Raw genomic sequence first — 21,274 nt, 5'->3', positions numbered from 1 at the left:
CCAAAGAAAACAACTCCAGCCTGTCCAATCTGTCCTCATAGCTAAAATTCTTCAGTCCAGGCAACATCCTCGTAAATCTCCTCTGCGCCCTCTCGAATGCAATCACATCTGTCCTGTAATGTGGTGACCAGATCTGCATGCAGTACTCTAGCTGCGGCCTAACTAGTGTTTTATACAGTTCAAGCATAACCCCTCTCCTGCTCTTTTATTCTATGCCTCAGCTAATAAAGACAAGCATTCTATATGCCTTCTTAACCACCTTATCTACCTGGCCTGCTGAACGGACAGAGTGTTGACCCACTGCACCATCTTGTTCCCTCTGATCATCATTTCCTACAATATTGCACCTCAGCGAGGCTGCGACAGATGTATTATTGGTTGAGTTGTGTAACACACTAGGAATAAAGAGAGGGGAACAGAACATGGGAAAATACGTGGCAGGTAACCACCCCTACTCAATGCCCCCCGGTCACTACAAGTGACTTCCTCTTCAGAACATACCTGAGGATCAAAGTTCACGGAGATCAGTTTTGTTTCTGGGTCTCGTTTGAGGAGAGGCTGAGTGAGATTATACTGAGATTTTTCAGCTACCGTCTCGGACCATTCTAAATACAGCTTTGCCTCGTAGCTAAAAAAAAATGAAGAGATTTCAAAGTGAGAGCAAGCTATTATGTGGGAAGAAGAATACCTTAAGCTACTCAACAGATTCAGTATGAGCACAGTAGCTCAAGAATCACTAAAAATGAGCCAATTAGCTTTAACCAAGCTAACACACATTGATCTAACAGTCAATTATTCTCTTTATTTGTCCATGTAAAATAAACTGATGGATATTTGTTCAATAACATTGTCACCAGTACAAACCTCCAGTTTGGTTTCACAAGTCTATCCATAGCATTAAGTATATGGTACTTAACGATCCCACAATCCTATCACTGGGTCACTGAATCAGATGAAGTCTCTCATTACATTACAATGATTTCCTTTGTTGTGAACCCAATGAAGTTGTTTTTTTACTTCAAAATTGGCCAGGAGTTTTTTTTGGAGCAACTTGATTTTTCTGGAGTATCTTAAAAATCCCCATTTTGCACATTCAATTTGCACCAGTGTAAGTGAGTTAGTTACAATGATTTTAGTTCCGTTTAGTTTTTCTCAAAAGGGGGCGGTACCAGCCACTTACACCAGTTTTGGCCATTTAGGCCACTTTGGCCAGCTAATAGTTACTCCAAATATACTTAGGCTAGCATATGTGGCCACTTCAGAAAACCCTTGAGGAGAGTTAAGAAATCAGCGCAGGTAGGTACATCGGAGGCCAGCAGAACTTAATGACTTGACTAAAGAATGTGAATAGGATCAAAATAGCTATACAGGACATCATATGACAAACTTCACAAAGTTAATTTACTATACAACAGAATCATTCATGGAAGCATAAACTACAAAAATAAAAGAAGTAAAAGATAGTTGAATTAAATTGCCCTAATCTCACAACTAATCTAAACAACTATTTGTTTGCAATAATTATACTGGGCCAAAATTGAGCCCATATTATCTATATAAAGTCTACTTCAATAAATAAGATATTCTCTCAGTGATCCTCTTGTCACTTATGTTCTTCTTTCACAATAGCACCAGGTGAATAGGCTTGACAAATGGTCACCACTACTCATAAGAGACAAAATATATTTACATAACTTTTTCAAAATATCCAAAAGTCCAGAAAAATGACAAGCCATTAAGAAAGTTCAAAAATAGCTACAGTGCATAAAATTTCAAATCTGAGGTCGATCGCACCGGGATGCCACTCGGCCAGGGATAGGGGTGGGCATCGGGTCCCACACACACAGCGGCTGCAGCACGCACACGGAGAGGCTGGGGACGAGGTGCTACTGCACACGTGTGGACACTCCCAACGCGCATGTGCAGACGTCCCGGCACTGTTTTCAGCGCAGGAGGCTGGCTCTGCCCCCAACTCGACTGGCCACGCTGCGCGAAGACTGAGGAGAGGCCGGACAGCGGCTAAAGTGGGGAGCGATTTTTTCGGCACACTTATCAACGGAGAAAAGTGGCGCATCTCCGGTAAGTGCACCGAAAAAAGGGGTGGGCCAAACATGTGGGTGTAATGAATGGCAATGATTTCCTCTGGTTGCTGCAGGGAGTGACAGCTGAAATAAATGCAGGAAAATGTTGCTCTAGTCACCATTTCCAGCTAAAACTGTAAGCATATCCGCGATTCTGCCCGAAATATCAACTGGAGGAAATCTTCCTGCATTTGTTTATACTGCTGTTACTCACATCGCCCGGTGGAAATTATCCACACTGCTCTCTTCGATCCACACCTTCATAACCCACATCATCTCGTCCATTTTCTCCACAGAAAATCAGAAGCACAAAGACATTTAGCTGCTCGAGGAATGTGCTTGAGCTGAAGTATAAGGATTGTACACATTGAAACATCTGCTGCAGTTTGTATTTCTTCCAGTAAGTCGACCGGCAGGGCTGTGAACATCACGGGGCAACATCGAGATCCACACAAAAAACTTACCTCCCGCAAGATCTGTGCTTTAACTCACACTACCGAGGTTAACGGCTGAAAATACGACCAAAATCACGACTTGTGTTGGTGGTCCAGCACATTGCAACTCCTGGACACAGAACCATGGATGCACATGTTCCTAAATTCCTGATCACAGCTGTAAGCTGTCAACTAAGCTGAGGTTAGGAAACTACCCATAGAAAATATGGGGAAAGAGAAAACAATGCGGAGGGATTAATCGATGAGTCAGGTGCATCCAGCCAATTATATCATGGTTTCAGGGATCGCAGATCATGTCTAACCAAGCTGGTTCCAAACATTTTTTTTGGGGGGGGCAGTCAGGGGTTGGTGGAGTTACTGGATTGGTGGTAGATGTAGGAAGCTCTCTTGACACTGTATACTTTGATTTTCAAAATAATCTTTGACAAGATGTCACACAATAGATTACTTAATAGAGTCCTGTAGGATTAGCAGACAGATTTAGAGTTGGATAAGGAATTGGTTTTATTCTCATCGGCAGAAAGTTGTTATCAATGGCAGTGGTTCTGCATAGGGACCAGTTACTTGTGGGGTCCCCCAGGGGCCAGTGTTGCCCTTCGTTATCGACATGAATCATCTGGATGAATACTGTAAAGTCCTGACCCTGCAGTACAGACTTACACGAGGCACATGCTGAACTCAAGGTCACTCTGGACCTGACCTTTATTTCACAGCTCTCAAGTGCCACACTTGCCTGAGACCTGCCTTTATATACCTGTGTGGAACAGGTATGCAGTGTCTCCTGCAAGTGCACCCCTGATGGTAAAGTATGCTTGTGGTTACAGGTCATATCTAGTTACAGTCATGTATAGCATGGTAAGATACAGTTATATACAGTAGTGTGAGATACATGACAAATACAGCGAGGGAATTGTCCGTAAATCCATGGATGATGCACAGATTTGTGCGGGTGTTTGGACCTTGGGTGAGGAGAACAGGTTACAAGCACATCTGGATTTGATGGGGGAATGGGACCGTGTGGCAGAAGTCATTTACTCTAGATAAACATGGTGTTGTGCATGTAGGTAGAGTCAGTGCCAAGCTTGTTTGCACCATGTAAAATTATATCCTTATCGCTGAGCAGAAGAAAAACTAGTCTAAGAGTCAGTGAGCATTGGAACAAGTTGACGGCTCGTGCAGTGACTGCACTTCACTGCAAACGCTGAAAAGGAAGCTGGACGAGTTTCTGACTTGGCCAATATCTTTTTTTTTTAATTCATTCATGGGATGTGGGCATCACTGGCAAGACCAGCATTTAGTACCTATCCCCAATTGCCCATGAGAAGGTGGTGGTGAGCCTCCTTCCTGAACCGCTGCAGTCCGTGTGGTGAAGGTGCTCCCATAGTGCTGTTAGGGTGTTAGGGAGGGACTTTGACCCAGTGACGATGAAGGAACGGCGATATACTTCCAAGTCAAGATGGTGTGTGACTTGGAGGGGAACTTGCAGGTGATGGTGTTCCCATGTGCTTGCTGCCCTCGTCCTTCTCGGTGGTAGAGGTCGCAGGTTTGGGAGGTGCTGCCGAAGAAGCCTTGGCGAGTTGCTGCAGTGCATCTTGTAGATGGTACACACTGCTATCATGATATGCCAGTGGTGGAGGGAGTGAAGGTTTAAGGTGGTGGATAGGGTGCCAATCAAGCGGGCTGCTTTGTCCTGGATGGTGTTGAGCTTCTGGAGTGTTGTTAGAGCTGCACTCATCCAGGCAAGTGGAGGACATTCCATTGCACTCCTGACTGGTGCCTTGTAGATGGTGCAAAGTCTTTGGGGAGTCAAGAGGTGAAACATGTGCTGCAGAATACACAGCTTCTGACCTACTCCTATTGCCACGGTATTTATGTGGCTGGTCCAGTTAAGTTTATGGTCAATGGTGACCCTCAGGATGTTGATGGTGGGGGATTCGGTGATGGTAATGCCGTTGAATGTCAAGGGGCGGTGGTTAGACTCTTGTTTGTTGGAGATAGTCATTGCCTGGCACTAATGTGGCGCAAATGTTACTTGCCACCTATCTGCCCAAGCCTGAATGTCATCCAGGTCTTGCTGCATGTGGGCATGGACTGCTCCATTATCTGAGGAGTTGCGAATGGCATTGAACACCGTGCAGTCATCAGCGAACATCCCCACTTCTGACCTTTAAAAAAGGAGGCAGACAAAAAGCAGGAAACTATAGACCAGTTAGCCTAACATCTGTCGTTGGGAAAATGCTGGAGTCCATTATTAAGGAAGCAGTCGCGGGACATTTGGTCATCATCATCATCATAGGCAGTCCCTCGGAATCGAGGAAGACTTGCTTTCACTCTTAGCATGAGTTCTTAGGTGGCTGTACAGTCCAATATGAGAACCACAGTCTCTGTCACAGGTGGTACAGATAGTCGTTGAGGGAAAGGATGAGCAGGGAGCCTGGTTTGCCACACGCTCCTAATGCTGCCTGCACTTGATTTCTGCATGCTCTTGGCGATGAGACTCGAGGAGCTCAGCGCCCTCCCGAATGCACTTCCTCCACTTAGGGCAGTCTATAGCCAGGGACTCCCAGGTGTCAGTGGGGATGCCGCACTTTATCAGGGAGGCTTTGAGGGTGTCCGTAACGTTTCCTCTGCCCGTCTTTGGCTCATTTGCCGTGGACGAGTTCCGAGTAGAGCACTTGCTTTGGGTGTTTACTGAACATGGTGCACGTCTCTGAGCCATACAGGAGGGCGGGTATTATTATGGCCCTGTAGACCATGAGCTTGGTGACAGTTTTGAGGGACTGGTCTTCAAACACTCTTTTCCTCAGGAGCTGCACTGGCGCGCGGGGGCGGTGTTGGATCTCGTCGTCAATGCCTGCTCTTATTGATAGGAGGTTCCCGAGATAGGGGAAGTAGTCCACGTTGTCCAGGGCCATGCCATAGATCTTGATGTCTGGGGGGGCAGTGCTGTGCGACAAGGACAGGCTGGTGGAGGACCTTTGTCTTACTAGTGTTTAGCGTAAGGCCCATGCTTTCATACGCCTTGGTAAATACGTCGACTATATCCTGGAGTTCAGCCTGTGTGTGTGCACAGATGCAGGCGTCGTCCACGTACTGTAGCTCGAAGACAGAGGTTGGAGTGGTCTTGGATCTGGCCTGGAGGCGGTGAAGGTTGAACAGCTTCCCACTGGTTCTGTAGTTTAGTTCCACTCCAGCGGGGAGCTTATCAACTGTGAGGTGGAGCATGGCAGCGAGGAAGATTGAGAAGAGGGTTGGGGTGATGACGCAGCCCTGCTTGACCCCGGTCCGGACGTGAATTGGGTCTGTGATGGATCCGTTGGTAAGGATCACGGCCTGCATGTCGTCGTGGAGCAGGCGGAGGATGGTGACGTACTTTTGGGGACATCCGAAACGGAGGATTCAATCAAGCAGAGTTAGCATGCTTTATGAAAGGGAAATCATGTTTGACAAATTTACTGGAGTTCTTTGAGGATGTAATGAGCAGGGTGGATAAGGGGGAACCAATGGATGTCGTGTATTTGGATTCCCAGAAGGAATTCGATAAGATACCACATAAAAAGTTACTGCACAAGATAAAAGTTCACGGGGTTGGGGGTAATATTTTAGCATGGATAGAGGATTGGCAAACTAACAGAAAACAGAGAGTCGGGATAAATGATTCATTCTCAGGTTGGCAAACAGTGACTAGTGGGATGCAACAGGGATCGGTGCTGGGTCCTCAATTATTTACAATCTATATTAATGACTTGGATGAAGGGACTGAGCCAAGTTTGCTGATGATACAAAGATGGGTGGGAAAGTAAATTGTGAGGAGGACACAAAAAATTTGCAAAGGGATATAGACAGGTTAAGTGAGTGGGCAAAAATTTGGCAGATTGAGTAAAATGTGGGAAAATGTGAGGTTATCCACTTTGGCATAAATAATAGAAAAGCAAATTATAATTTAAATGGAGAAAAATTGCAAAGTGCTGCAGTACAGAGAGACCTGGGGGACCTTGTGCATGAAACATAAAAGGTTAGTATGCAGGTACAGCAAGTAATCAGGAAGGCAAATGGAATGTTGGCCTTTATTGCAAGGGGCATAGATTATAAAAGCAGAGAAGTCCTGCTACAACCGTACAGAGTATTGGTGAGGCCAAACCTGGAGTACTGCGTGCAGTTTTGGTCTCCATATTTAAGGAAGGATATACTTGTATCGGAGGCTGTTCAGAGAAGGTTCACTAGGTTGATTCTGGTGATGAGGGGGTTAACTTATGAGGATCGGTTAAGTAGGTTGGGCCTATACACATTGGAGTTCAGAAGAATGAGAGGTGATCTTATTTAAGCTTATAAGATAATGAGGGGCTCCACAAGATGGATGCAGAGAGGATATTTCCACTTATACGGGAAACTAAAACTAGGGGACATAGTCTTAGAAAAAGGGTCCGCCCATTTAAAACTGAGATGAGGAGAAATTTCTTGTCTCAGAGAGTTGTAAATCTATGGAATTCTCTGCCCCAGAGAGCTGTGGAGGCTGGGTCATTGAATAAATTTAAAGCGGAGATAGACAGATTTTTGAGCGATAAGGGAGCAAAGGGTTATGGGGAACGGGCGGGGAAGTGGAGCTGAGTCCATGATCAGATAATTTTATTGAATGTCGGAGCTGGCTCGAGGGGCCAAATGGCCTACTCCTGCTCCTATTTCTTATGTTCTTATGATGATGAAGCAACTGAATATGACTGGGCCTGGGACACTGCCATGGGGAACTCCTGCAGCGATGTCCTGGGACTGAGATGATTGATTTCCAACCACCAGAACCATCTTCCTTTGTGCTAGGTATGCCTCCAGCCGGTGGAGAGTACACATCGAAGGTAGGTGATTTATTACGGATGTGTCTCCCTGTCACTGTGGTTTCCTTGATTGCTTTGGCGGGTCAGAGAAGAATTTCCTAGAGAATTGTTTTTTCTTTTTAATTGGCCTAATGTTTTTCTACCACTTCCCAGAAGGCTGCTTGGCTGGCTGTGGGTGGTATTGGTGTTGGTCGTGATTTGAAGCGGGCGTACGATGGGCTTTGTGGTGTGCATAAGTTGCACCATGACAGTATGGGGCTTGATGGACCTGCTGGTTTTTTCCTGTCCTTCTTTATCACATGTTCGTATGAGAATACAAGAATCTGGGAATAGTCCTCCCACCTGCCCTCTCAGCAACAGGAAGAGTTTGCCTTGCAATCCGAAAAAGTGGAAACATTTATTTTAGAATAGGAAATACTCTTTGATGGGGAGAAATTGCGCAGCGCCCGATATAGGGCGATAATTTTTGCGGAAGTGCAAAAGTATTGGCGAGTGCCACGCGAGAGAGTCCGACACGAACTTCTGGTTTAGCGCTCCAGGAAGGAAGTCGAGCGCCAAATCAAACGCTACCGCTTCCCTTGGAGCGCTAAAGCCGGCAAGAGGGGCGGCAGCGGTGCAGAGTTGCACAACGTTGAGGGCAGTGCTGCCGGGATCCGAGGCTCCTTCCCTCCCTTAAAGGAAAGGCCATCGCTGCAGGCTCTGCATGATATCGATGCCCCTCGTCACTGATGGCAGCCGTGGTCCGTGGCGATCAGCCCCAAGCACCCTAGCAGAGTGCAAGGCTGATCGATTGCGGCCAAGCAAATGCTGAAAAATTGAAGTAAGGGATTCAGGCACATTTTTTTTATTGACGCAACCATCATCACCTTGAAATGGTGCTTCCCAAGCGGCCGGCCTCCCTAACAATGCTTCCAGTGTTGTCGCCCAGCAACGCTGCAGGGGCCAGAACCCAAGTTCGGATCCGGGGTGCTACCGGGACGATGCGCAGCACGATAAGGTCACCATCTCCAGGCGCGGGAGATGGTGACGCTAGGGGTTACTGCTGCCGCAAACCTCGACGGGAATTTCGCGACGTTGTGTACAAAATGGCTGCAGCATTTGCCTTCGTCGTGCTGTGCCTAGTCACAAAGCTGGTAGCGCCCCATTGCTGCCCCCTGGAGGCGCTAGCGTGAGGCACAAAGGTGGCAAACTTCTAGCCCCAAATGTGTGGCAGGGAAGTGGGTGAAAGAGACTGAGAGTATGTTAATCCAACAGGGTTATGATTGTAAAATAAGAGTGCAAAACTACAAATGGTGGAAGTCTAAAATAAAAACAATAAATGTTGGACATGCACAGCCAGCCAGTCAGGACGTGTAAAGAGAAACGACAGGTCATGGGATTGTGGGTGGGCTCAGTTAAGATCGCAGTTAAGATGACATAACCAATTCTGAAAGCAATTTAAACCAAGACACAGGTTTTTGTTGATGAAAGAGTTAAACTATTAGGTACAGAGAATACATTTGCAGTAGCTCATTTAAGTGAACATAAATCTATTGTTATTCATCAAGTAAAGCCTGGATTGTGCGTGTATGATGCTTGCTATGCAAGTGCCATCTGATTGACTGGAATTAGATTTTAAATGAGGTTAATTCTTTTGATGTACAGCAGACTTTTAGAATTGGTTGTTTAAAATGTAATACAATTAATTTTTCTTAGACTATATACAATTAGTTGATGTAAAATGCGATTGTAGCATTTGTACGGGGATGATACATGGCTGCGCAAAAGCAGTCGTTCAGAATGCATCATTTGCCAACAAAACATTCAAAGGTCATTTGATCATTTTCCCCTCATCAGCACTGCAGAATACCAGAAAATGCCCAAGCGGCAAACTAAAAAGTGCTCAATAAAAACCATGGAAAAGGGTGTTAGAAGTAAAGGGAAGTGAGAAACCACTGTGGTTTCAGAGAGCCACCTAATGTTCACAAAATAGCAGAACAGCCAACACAATGAAATCAGCTCTTCAATGCAGCCCAGATTGCAAATCTGATACACTTTTACACAACTGGGATTGGTTAAATTCTTGCGGATTCCAAATGCTGTCCAGATATAAATTTTCCTCAGGTACTGCTTCCTGTACATAAATATCTCATTATAAGGTAGATACAGATGAAGAAAGCTACATGACCCATCGTAGCTCATCCGTCTAGAAAATCCGACAGTCCCGCCATTATTGAATCTCCTTGTTTCTTAAATTATCCAGTAATATATTTGCTTTATGGGTGCTTTGCTTAGGAATTCATAACAACACATTGGTATTCAGAACTAGTTGGTTTATTAGCAACAGGTTTAACAATCACACTACACATTACCAGTTCATCCACAAAGCTCATAACCACCTGTCTCATTGTGGATTCCCTGAACTCGAATCATAGAATCATTGAAATTTACAGCATGGTAGGAGGCCATTTCCGCACTTCGTGCCTGTGCTGGCCAAGAAAGAGCTATCCAGCCGAATCCCACCTACTCGCTCTTGGTCCGTAGCCCTGTAGGTTACGGCACTTCAAGTGCACATCCAAGTACTTTTTAAATGCGATGAGGGTTTCTGCCTCTACCGCCCTTTCAGGTAGTGAGTTCCAGACCCTCACCACCCTCCTTGTGAAAGCATTTCCCCTCAAATCCTTCTACCAATTACTTTAAATTTATGCCCCTTGGTTTTTGACCCCTCTGCTAATGGAAATAGCTCCTTCTTATGCATTCTATCTTGGCCCCTGATAGTTTTATACGCCTCAATTAGGTATCCCCTCAGCCTCTACCATGTGGAGACCCGGGTCTCCCTCTCACTCACTGCCCTGTGTTGATTACTGGGCGAGAGTAGGGCCCGGTTTCCCCCATTGCCCTGTATTGGTGTCCAGGGGCCCGGGGGGAGAGCAGGACCCCAGGTCTCTCTCACTTACCAGCACTGTAACCGCTGCTTCCCTCCACCGCCATTTTGGATACCAGGCCTAGCCGCCGACTCGGAAGCCTGGCTTTAGATTACCAGGGCCGTCGCTGCCCAGACCACCCATCCGCCTCCCAACAGGAGATGGTGGGGGAGAAGGTGGACAAAGAATGCAAGGCCTCCCCCCGCCCGGGGTGGTGGGGAGGGAAGTTGGACTCCAGGCGGGCAGACTGACTGGATCTGCCGCCGCTCGAGCTCCTCCCTGGAGCTCTGGGAACTGGCTGGGGTTTTATTGAGTCTTGTGAACATCACGTGACTGACTAAGCCAGCTTTTTCTTTTCCCTTCTCTCCAACTTTGTGGCAATAGTGATCTCCTCTGTCCAAGCAGCCCTGTGGATGTGCAGGCAGCTTCACTTCCTCCACTCAGGGTGTTGCAGCAATGAAGCAGCTCCTTCCACAAGGCTCCCAGTTACAAAATGGCTAAGCCACTCTCTCTCAACAGCTCTACAACTATTTTAGATAGAACTTTTAAATCAAATGCTCCCTTTTTGGAAGGGCACTAGAACCCCTAAATCCAACTTGGGAACTTTATCAAATTAACTTAAAATTCTGTTCCCAGGGGTGATGATACACTCCAGTCCCTCCGGTGCCCAGCTCGAGCGGAAGGCCGCGAGCGTACCGGTGGACACCGCGTGCTCCATCTCCAGGGACACCCTAGCTCGAATGTAACCACGGAAGAGAGGCAGGCAGTCGGGCTGAATGATCCCCTCGACCACCCGCTGCCTGGACCAGTTGATGGCCACCTTGGCCATGCCCAGGAGCAGTCCTAGGAGGAGGCCTTCCAACCTGCCCGCTCTCCTCCGCACAAGGTGCCCAAAGATCAGGAGTGTGGGACTGAAGTGAATAATAGAAGAGGGGCTGCAACCTCACACATTCCACATATATATGGAACACGGACTCCTCTAGACCGCAGAAATTACAGGCGGCCTGGGAGTCTGTGACCCGACTTAAAAACCTATTGCACTGGACTGCTCCGTGCAACACCCTCCAGGCCAAGTCCCCAATAAATAGAGGGAGGACTCCCGCATAGAGTGCACTCCATTGGGGACCCCCACCTCCTCCGGACGGCAAGATGGTGTGCCATGGCGTGTCCGGACGGCAGACAAGAATGGCAAGTTGGAGAGTGTGCAAGAGCAGCCCGTACAGGAATCTCATTGTAAGCAACCTTTTTGCCAGTATTGATCTACTTTCTATAACAGGTCTCCACGGCACTTCTCATTTCTCTGGCTATGGCTCAAAAAGAACTGCTTGTCAGTGTATAAAATGGGCTGAGCACTCTGTATGGTGTTGAGGCTATTAAGCACTGTAGACCATAGCCACTTCTTTAATCACTGTTAGTTGAGTAGCATCACAAGGTTAGGGAGTAAATCAAGTGGAAGGTTAGCCACTGACATTGCCAGAGAAACTGTATACCGAACATTAGAGATAATTCAACCATGTTATAGACCAAGGCATTTGCTAACAGTTTATCTTGTTGGCTTTTCCAGGAGATTGAGTGGTTGGGATGCATGTTTGCACCATGTCTAAAAAGGGCAGACTTGATGGGTCTTTTCCACCTTTCTTGTCATATGCTCGTATTATAAGCAACAGAAAATCCCTCACAATAAAACATGCTTGGCTCAAAGAATAAATATCTTCACAAGCACATCTCTCAAAACATTTTGTTGTGGAAGACTCTGATAGAGAAGTTCAAAATCCGGAGGGGTCTAGGCAGAGTAGATAGAGAGAAACTGTTTCCATTGGCGGAAAGGTCGAGAGCCAGAGGACATAGATTTAAGGTGATTCGCAGAATGGCGACAGAAGGAGAAAAATTACGCAGCAAGAGAAATGTAATGTTTGAAAGGGTGGTGAAGGAAGATTCAATTGTGACTTTCAAACGGGAAATGGATAAGTACCTGAAGAAAAATAATTTGCTGGGCTACGGGGAAAGGGCAGTGTAATGTATGCATCTGTAAGCATGCTCACAGGTTTGTAGAACTGCTATGGGGTTCGTGACGCATTTCGGCGCCCAGATCTGACTTTTGTACGCCGCCGTGGAGTGTCTGATTAAGGTTAATGGGCCTATGACAGCACCCCTTCGCTTTGGGAGAGGGGGTGCGCCAGGAATGCCCCATGTTCGGCCACGTATAGGCCTTATGCGTGGAGCCTTTCCTGCACCTCTTGCAGAAGAGGTTGACGGGACTGGCTCTGCAAGGGCCGGGCGTGGAAGACGTCCTCTCGGCTTACGCCGATGACGTGCTCCCCTCGGTAGAGGATCCCGTTGACCTCGGAGGATGTGCAAGTGCCAGGAGATTTACTCGGCCGCATCCTCCGCCAGGATCAACTGGGAGAAATGTTCCGGACTCCTGGTGGGTCAGTGGCGGGTGGACTCCCTGCCGGAGGAGCTCAGGCCTTTTGCCTGGAGCACAACCCATCTCCTCTATCTGGGAGTCTACCTTAGCCCCAACGAGGAAGCCTGGCCGACGAACTGGCAGGAGCTAGAGGCCAAAGTCGCCGCTCACCTAGGGCACTGGACAGGACTGCTCCGAGTGCTGTCCTACAGGGGTTGAGCGCTAGTCATAAACCAGCTGGTGGCCGCTATCTGTGGTACCGGCTGGTCACTTTGACCACCCCCCCGCCCCGCGTTTGTCGCCAAGATACAGAAGAAGCTGGTCGACTTCCTCTGGAACAACAGAAAGCACTGGGTCTCTGCTGCGGTCTTGCGTCTCCCGCTTAGGGAGGGCGGTCAGTCGTTGGTGTGCGTCAGCGCCCAGCTAGCGACTTTCCGTCTTCAGACCCTGCAGAGATACCTGTATGTCGAGCCCCCTCCTAGATGGTGTGCACTGGCGACGCATTTCTTCTGCCAGCAGTACTGCCTCAATTATGACACGCAGCTCCTGTTTGTGAGCCTGGGGGGCGTCAGGACCATGTGGGGGCTGCCTGTGTTTTTTCAGGAACTCATCAGGGTCTGGAACAGAGTCGCCACCAAGCGCAGTTCTCCCCCATCTGGAGTGGCGGTTGTCCTTCGGGAGCCGCTGCTCAAGAATCCGTACCTCCACGACCGCAGTTTTAGGTGGCAGGCGGACAAGAGGGCTGTGTTTGGCAAGGTGACCAGGGTTAGCGACCTGCTCGATGGCGGAGGAGCGGGCTGGATGGCACCAGACGAGCTGGCACGGCGCCTATCCTGGGCCGATGTCCGATACGTGGCCAATGTCATCGAGTCACTAAAAACAGCATTGGGCCCTGACTCCGTTAGGTGTGTCGAGGAGACTCAAGCACGTGGGACGATCCCGTCCGAACTGACCCCCGTCCAGACAGAATTCCTCATTGGCGCCAAGTCCCGAAACTTCCCTCGAGAGCTGGCACCTCACAACTTGAGCCTCCTCCAGGGAATCCCCTCTGTGCCTTTCAGTTCTGTGCAGAGGGGCTGCTCTTGCACATTCTCCATGTTGCTATCCTCGTCTGCCATGGCGCACCATCTTGCCATCTGACGGAGGCAGGGGTCCCCAATGGAGTGCTCTCTATGCGGGAGTCCTCCCTCTATTTATTGGGGACTTGGCCTGGAGCGTGTTGCACGGAGCAGTCCCATGCAATACGTTTTTCAGTCAGTTCACCGGCTCCCAGGCTGCCTATAATTTCTGCGGTCTGGAAGAGTCCGTGTTCCACATTTATGTCGAATGTGTGAGGTTGCATCCTCTATTCCAATATTTGAAGGGGTTGCTCCTCAAATTCTGGTTGCACTTCAGTTCCACACTCCTGATCTTTGGGCACCCTGTGCAGAGGGGAGCAGGCAGGTCGGCAGGCCTCCTCGTAGGACTGCTCCTGGGCACGGCCAAGGTGGCCACCAACCAGTCTAGGCAGCGGGCAGCCAAGGGGGTCATTCAGCCTGACTGCCTGCCTCTCTTCTACGGTTACATCCGAGCCAGGGTGTCCCTGGAGATGGAGCACGCAGTGTCCACCGGTACGCTCACGGCCTTCCGCGAGAGGTGGGCACCGGAGAGACTGGAGTGCATCATCACCCGCCCGCAACCAAATTTTAATTTGAACCACTTAATGTCTAAAGTTTAATTTGTTTAAATTTGTCGGTTTTAGTGACCGCCACCCCTCACCTTTTAATCAGGGGGCACTTGATTTAATGATTTATTGTTTTACAGGTATAACTCAAAATAGTTGTAGAGCTGCTCTATTGTGAGTGGCTTAGCCAGTCATGTGATGTTCACAAGACTCAATAAAACCCAATCAGTTGGGTCTGGGTCATCCACGATGAGGTATGCAGTTGTGAATCTAGTGGATGAAGTGGCAATGTGTAGTGTGATTGTTAAACCTTTGTTACTAAACCAACTAGTTCTTAATAGCAATGTGTTGCTTTGAATTCTTAAGCAAAGAACCCATGAAGCAAATACATTACAGGTGGGGGAGTGGGACTAGCTGAAGTGCTCTTGCAGAGAGCCAGCATGAGCTCAATGGGGCGAATGGTCACTTTCTGAGCTGTAAACATTCAATGATTCTAAAATGACTAGCATTGTTGACCATGAAGAAACTCGTTCCCATCAGCTAACAATCATCGCCTTTGAAGTGTCAAGGAACAATCAGACCTGTAAAAACTCTCTCTAATTATAAAACATAATTGTGCAGAAATGGAGCAATTATTTATGGAAACCAGTTGGACATTAACCTTAACCAATTCATCAATTTATATAAATGTTCATCTCTGCAGCTCAGATGTCCCAAAACGATTTCAGTGCATGAAAATATGTTCCTTGAGAACTGTGTGATAATGAGCGGAGTCTGTTACTTACTGGTCCAGGAGTTCCATCATCTCCTCATACTTCTGAATCATTCTTTTACCTTCAGAGGAGTCCATACACCTGTGGAAATTCATATTATATTACTTGTGCCTAACAAAGGCAACAACACTTACAGAACATTTCAGTTATTTCAAATTATACAACCATTTGCCCTGCATTCACAGACTCACTGCAAAATATACACTTCAAACGAGCATAAGATGCAAATGAACCCTAAACGATCTGAAGGGAGATGTAAATGTGCCGACTGCTGTCAGCCAATCATCTCTTACTCTGTATTTTATATCTCCGAATCACTGGCCAGAGCAGATTAGGTGCAGATATCCTGTGGAAAATCCCTTATTCAGGGCACATTCAATAAGGGATAGAACTGTGGGTAGAACTCCCAATTGACCTGATGTATGATTCCGGGTTGCCACTGGGGAGAGGGAATTGGAGGAAGAGTTTAGCATTTATACAGTGTCACATCACTCATAAGAACATGAGAAATAGGAGCAGGAGTAGGCCATTAGGTCCCTCGAGCCTGTTCTGCCATTCAATATGATCATGGCTGATCTGATCTTGGCTTCAACTCCATTTCCCAGCCCGTTCCCCATAACCCTTCACTCCTCTATTGTTCAAAAATCTCTACCTTAAATATATTCAATGACCCAGCCTCCACGGCTCTCTGAGGTAGAGAATTCCAAAGATTCACGACCCTCTGAGAAAAAATTCCTCCTCATCTCAGTTTTAAATGGGCGACCCCTTATTCTGAAACTATGCCCCCTAGTTCTAGATTCCCCTGTGGAGGCTGGGTCATTGAATATATTTAAGGTAGAGATTTTTGAACAATAGAGGAGTGAAGGGTTATGGGGAACATCCTCTCTGTATCCACCCGGTCCAGTCCCCTCGGAATCTGATACATTTCAATAAGATCACCTCTCATTCTTCTAAACTCCAATGAGTGTAGATTCAATCTGCTCAACTTTTCTTCATAAGACAACCCCTTCATCTCAGGCACCTCAGCCAGAGGTCGTGATCCATATCAATGACATAGGTAGAAAAAGGGATGAGGTCCTTCAGGCAGAGTTTAGGGAGCTAGGAGAGAGATTAAAAGATAATAATCTCCAGGTTACTGCCAATGCCACGTGCTAGTGAGTACAGAAATAAAAGGATAGAGCAGATGAATGCGTGGCTGGAGAGGTGATGCAGGCGGGAGGGCTTTAGATTCCTGAGGCATTGGGATCATTTAGAGGGAGGTGGGACCAGTATAAGCCGGACAGGTTGCATCTCAACAGAGCCGGGACCAGTATCCTCATGGGAGGGTATGCTAGTGCTGTTGGGGAGGGTTTAAACCAGCTTGGCAGAGGGATGGGAACCAGAGAGTAGAGTTAGTGGGGAGAGAAGCAAAGTTGGAATTGGGCAGCAGAAAAGTAGGACGTGAATTTGGAAGACAGAGGAAACAAGGGCTGGAAAAGAGACAACAAGGGAGTTTGACACCACTAAATGGTACATACTTCAATGCAAGGAATATAGGGAATAAGGTAGATGAGCTGAGAACACAGATAGACACTTGGGAGTATGATATTATAGCCATTACTGAGACATGGCTGAAAGAAGGACAGGTATGGGGGCTCAACATTCCTGGTTACAGAGTTTTCAGTCGGGATAGAGAGGAGGGTAAAAAGGAGGGAGAGTTGCAGTATTAATTAAAGAAACAATTACAGCTGTGAGAAGGGATGATATGTTAGAGGGATCATCAAACGAGGCCATATGGGTTGAATTGAAGAACAAAAAAGTGGTGTTCACATTACTGGCAGTGTACTATAGACCCCCAAAAAGTCAGATGGAGATAGAAGAACAAATATGTGGGCAAATTGCTGTGAAGTGCAAAAATTATGAGTTGTATTGGTGGAGGATTTCAACTATCCTAATGTTAACTGGGAAAAAAGTAATGTGAATGGTACAGAGGGTGCAGAATTCCTAAAATGCATTCAGGAGAACTTCTTTAGCCAGGATATAACAAGCCCAACAAGGGAGGGGGTGGTTCTGGACAAGCATTTTGCTGCTAGTGATCATAATTCAGTAAGTTTTATGGTAATTATGGAAAAGGACAAAGGTAGACCAGGAAAAAAAGTTCTCAATTGGGAAAAAGCCAATTTTACTGAGCTGAGATGCGATTTGACCAAAGTGGACTGGAAACAGTTACTTGATGGTAAATCAGTGTCAGAGCAGTGGGAGGTATTCAAGGAGGAGATCCTGAGGATGCAGGGCAAGTATGTTCCCTTAAAGAAAAAGGGTGGGACTAACAAATCTGGAGCCCCCTCATGTCAAGGGACACACAGGGCAAGATAAAGAAAAAAAGGGAAGCTTATGACAGATACCGAGAACTCAATATTGCAGAAACTTGAGGAGTATACAAAATGCAGGGGTGCAATTAAAAAAGATATCAGGAAAGCAAAGAGAGAGCATGAAAGAATGTTGGCAAGTAAAATCAGGGAAAACCCAAAAATATTTTATAAATACATTAAGGGCAAGATGATAAGTAGAGAAAGAGTGAGGTCTATTAGCAACCATAAAGGAAATCTGTGCATGGAGGCAGAAGAGATGGGTATGATTCTTAATGAATACTTTGAATTTGTTTTCACAAAAGAGAGGGATGATGCAGACTTTGCCATGAGGGAGGAGGAGTGTGAAATATTAGACAAGATAAATATAATGAGAGGAAGTATTAAGGGGCTTATCAGCTTTCAAAGTTGATAGATGCCAAGGCCCAGATGAAATGTATGCAAGGCTGTTAAGAGAAGCAAAAGAGGAAATAGCAGAGGCTCTGACCATCATTTTCCAGTCCTCTCTGGCTACAGGTGTGGTGCCAGAGGACTGGAGTACTGCTAATGTTGTACCTTTGTTTAAAAAGGGAGAAAGGGATAGACCGAGTAATTACAGGCCAGTCAGCCTAACCTCAGTGGTGGGAAAATTATTGGAAAAAATCCTGAGGGACAGGATAAATCTTCATTTGGAAAGACATGGATTAATCAAGTACAGTCAGCATGGATTTGTTAAGGGAAGATCGTGTCTGACTAACTTGACTGAATTTTTCGAGAAGGTAACCAGGAGGGTCGATGAGAGCAGTGCGTATGATGCAGTCTATATGGATTTAGCAAAGCTTTTGATAAGTTCCCACATGGCACACTGGTAACGAAAGTAAAAGCCATGGGATTCAGGGGAAAGCAGCAAGTTGGATCCAAAATTGGCTCAGAGGCAGGAAGCAAAGGATAATGACTGATGGATGGTTTTTGCGACTGGAAGGCTGTATCCACTGGGGTTCCACAGGGCTCAGTGCTGGATCCCTTGCTTTTTGTGGTATATATCAATGACTTGGACTTGAATGTTGGGGGTATGATTCAGAGGTTTGCAGATGACACTAAAATAGGCTGCGTGGTTAATAATAAAGAAGAAAGCTGCGGACTATTGAGGGAGTGCAGCGAAGGTTAACCAGACTGATTCCAGGGGTGGCTGGACTGTCATATGAGGAGAGACTGGATCAACTGGGCCTTTATTCACTGGAGTTTAGAAGGATGAGAGGGGATCTCATAGAAACGTATAAGATTCTGACGGGACTGGACAGGTTAGATGCGGGAAGAATGTTCTCGATGTTGGGGAAGTCCAGAACCAGGGGACATAGTCTTAGGATAAGGGGTCGGCCATTTAGAACTGAGATGAGGAGAAACTTCTTCACTCAGAGAGTTGTTAACCTATGGATTTCCCTGCCACAGAGAGTTGTTGATGTCAGTTCATTGGATATATTCAAGAGGGAGTTAGATATGGCCCTTACGGCTAAGGGGATCAAGGGGTATGGGGAGAAAGCAGGAAATGGGTACTGAAGGAATGATCAGCCATGATCTTATTAAATGGTGGTGCAGGCTCGAAGGGCCGAATGGCCTACTCCTGCACCTATTTTCTATGTTTCTTTAACTGCAGGAAGATATCAATGTACTGGTCAGGTGGGCAGAACACTGGCAAATGGAATTCAATCCGGATAATTGTGAGGTAATGCATTTGGGGAGGTCTAACAAGGCAAGGGAATACATGTTAAATGGTATGACACTGAAAAGTGTAGAGGAACAAAGGGACCTTGGAGTGCAGGTCCACAGATCCCTGAAGGTAATAGGCCAGGTAGATAAGGTGGTTAAGAAGACATATAGAATACTTGCTTTTATTAGTCGAGGCATGGAATACAAAAGCATGGTGGTTATGCTTGAACTGTTAAAAAACACTGGTTAGGCTGCAACTGGAGTACTGTGTGCTGTTCTGGTCACCACATTACAGGAAAGATGTGATTGCACTGGAAAGGGTGCAGAGATTTACAAGAATGTTGCCTGGACTGGAGAATTTTGGCGGTGAGGAAAGATTGGAGATGCTGGGTCTGTTTTCGTTGGAACAGAGGAGGCTGAAGAGAGATCTGATTGAGGTGTAAAAAATTATGAGGAGCCTGGATAGAGTGGATAGGGAGGACGTGTTTCCCTTGGCAGAGGGATCAACAACCAGGGGGCATAGATTTGAAGTAATTGGGAGGACGTTTAGAGGAGATATGAGGGGGACTTTCTTCACCCAAAGGGTGCTGGGGGTCTGGAACTCACTGCCTGAAAGGGTGGTAGAGGCAGAAAGCCTCACCACATTTAAAAAATACTTGGATATGCACTTAAAGTGCCATAACCTACTGGGCTACGGACCAAGAACTGGAAAGCGGGATTAGGCTGGATAGCTCTTTGTCGGCTGGTATGGACACGATGGGCCGAAATGGTCTCCTTCCATGCTGTAAATTTCTATGATTCAATGAATCAACCTAGTGAACCTTCTCTGAACTGCCTCCAAAGCAAGTATATCCCTCCCTAAATACGGAGACTAAAACTGTACGCAGTACTCCAGGTGTGGTCTCACCAACCACCTACCCCGGATAGTTGTAGCAGGACTTCCCTACTTTTGTACTCCATCCCTCTTGCAATAAAGGCCAACATTCCATGTGCCCAGAACACTGCTCAGAAAATTCTCAAAGTGCTTTACATCCGAAGAGTAATGTTGAAGTGTAATGACTGTCATTAGGAAGGCAACTGCTGCAGTCATTTTATACACAGCAAGATACTCTAAACAGCAGTGAACGTTATAATGTTACAGCACAAACTAGTCAGTACAGCCTATCATGCTTGTACTGGCTTTCTAAAAGAGCTATCCATTTAGTTACATTCCCTGAAGCAAATACATTATACACGGGATCTATAATGTCATCTGAGCGGACAGACAGGACGTTGATTCAACATTTCCCTGGAAGGACTGCCCTGTCACGGGGCTGCACTCATCCGTTATGTGACGATTATTTGCACAAATCCCAGAGTGGGGCTTCCACCCACAACATCGCTACCAACTGAACCATGCTGATTGTTGAAGTATAAAACACAGGCAGGAGAAGACTGATGCCCTTAAAATCTACAATATTTACCATTGTCACAATGCAGATGAATACACTTCCTGTTTATATAATTGCAATGAGTTTAGAGTACGGTACAAAACAAAAGGTTTGAAGGAATTCTTTAGACGTCATGTATGTAACCTTCATGTAACTGTAACCTTTATAACAACACTGCATACTGTATACACCTAAGAAATGCACACCTTGACCACAGGGGGTGAACTTGTGGGAGACACTCCTCAACTGGTCATCCAGGTATATAAAGGGAGGTCCCACGCAGGGTCATCACTTCTTGGTCCTGTGAATAAAGGTTCAGGTCACAGAGTGACCTTGTCTGCAGAATGTGCCCTCATGTGAATTTATAGTAGTGTGTAAGGACACCATGTTTGGCGACGAGAAATGGGAATCAACGACTCACGAGAATGGCCACTGGTAGCACAGAGTTGTGCTACCAGTTGGTGTGTCGGTGAGGACTGGGACGATTTCGTTGAGAGGCTCCAGCAGAGCTTTGTCATGAAGGACTGGCTGGAAGATGCAGCAGCTGACAAGCGAAGGGCGTATCTACTGACCAGCTGTGGACCTAAGACGTACGCGCTGATGAAAAACCTGCTCGCACCCGAGAAGCCGGCGCACAAAATCTTTGAAGAGCTCAGCAAACTGATTGGTGAGCACCTCAAACCGGCGAGCAGTATACAC

General features: G+C 46.7%; 1 protein-coding gene across 1 annotated transcript in view; it reads right to left on the bottom strand.

The window, feature by feature from the left end:
• Window positions 1-21,274, bottom strand: part of LOC139226208 (dynein axonemal heavy chain 9-like) — a 373,005-nt gene that overhangs the window by 306,029 nt on the left and 45,702 nt on the right. Inside the window, exons 11-12 of the mRNA XM_070856837.1 lie at window positions 15,124-15,192; window positions 502-628 (exon numbers count right to left, since the gene is read on the bottom strand). Of these exons, the coding sequence (XP_070712938.1) occupies window positions 502-628; window positions 15,124-15,192 (196 nt within the window). The remainder of the gene's footprint in view (window positions 1-501; window positions 629-15,123; window positions 15,193-21,274) is intronic.

Source organism: Pristiophorus japonicus, chromosome 16, assembly GCF_044704955.1.
Source record: "Pristiophorus japonicus isolate sPriJap1 chromosome 16, sPriJap1.hap1, whole genome shotgun sequence".
Classification (NCBI taxonomy): Eukaryota; Metazoa; Chordata; class Chondrichthyes; family Pristiophoridae; genus Pristiophorus; species Pristiophorus japonicus.
The sequence above is the reverse complement of the archived record's forward strand: the minus strand, read 5'-3'. Positions and strand labels throughout refer to the sequence as shown.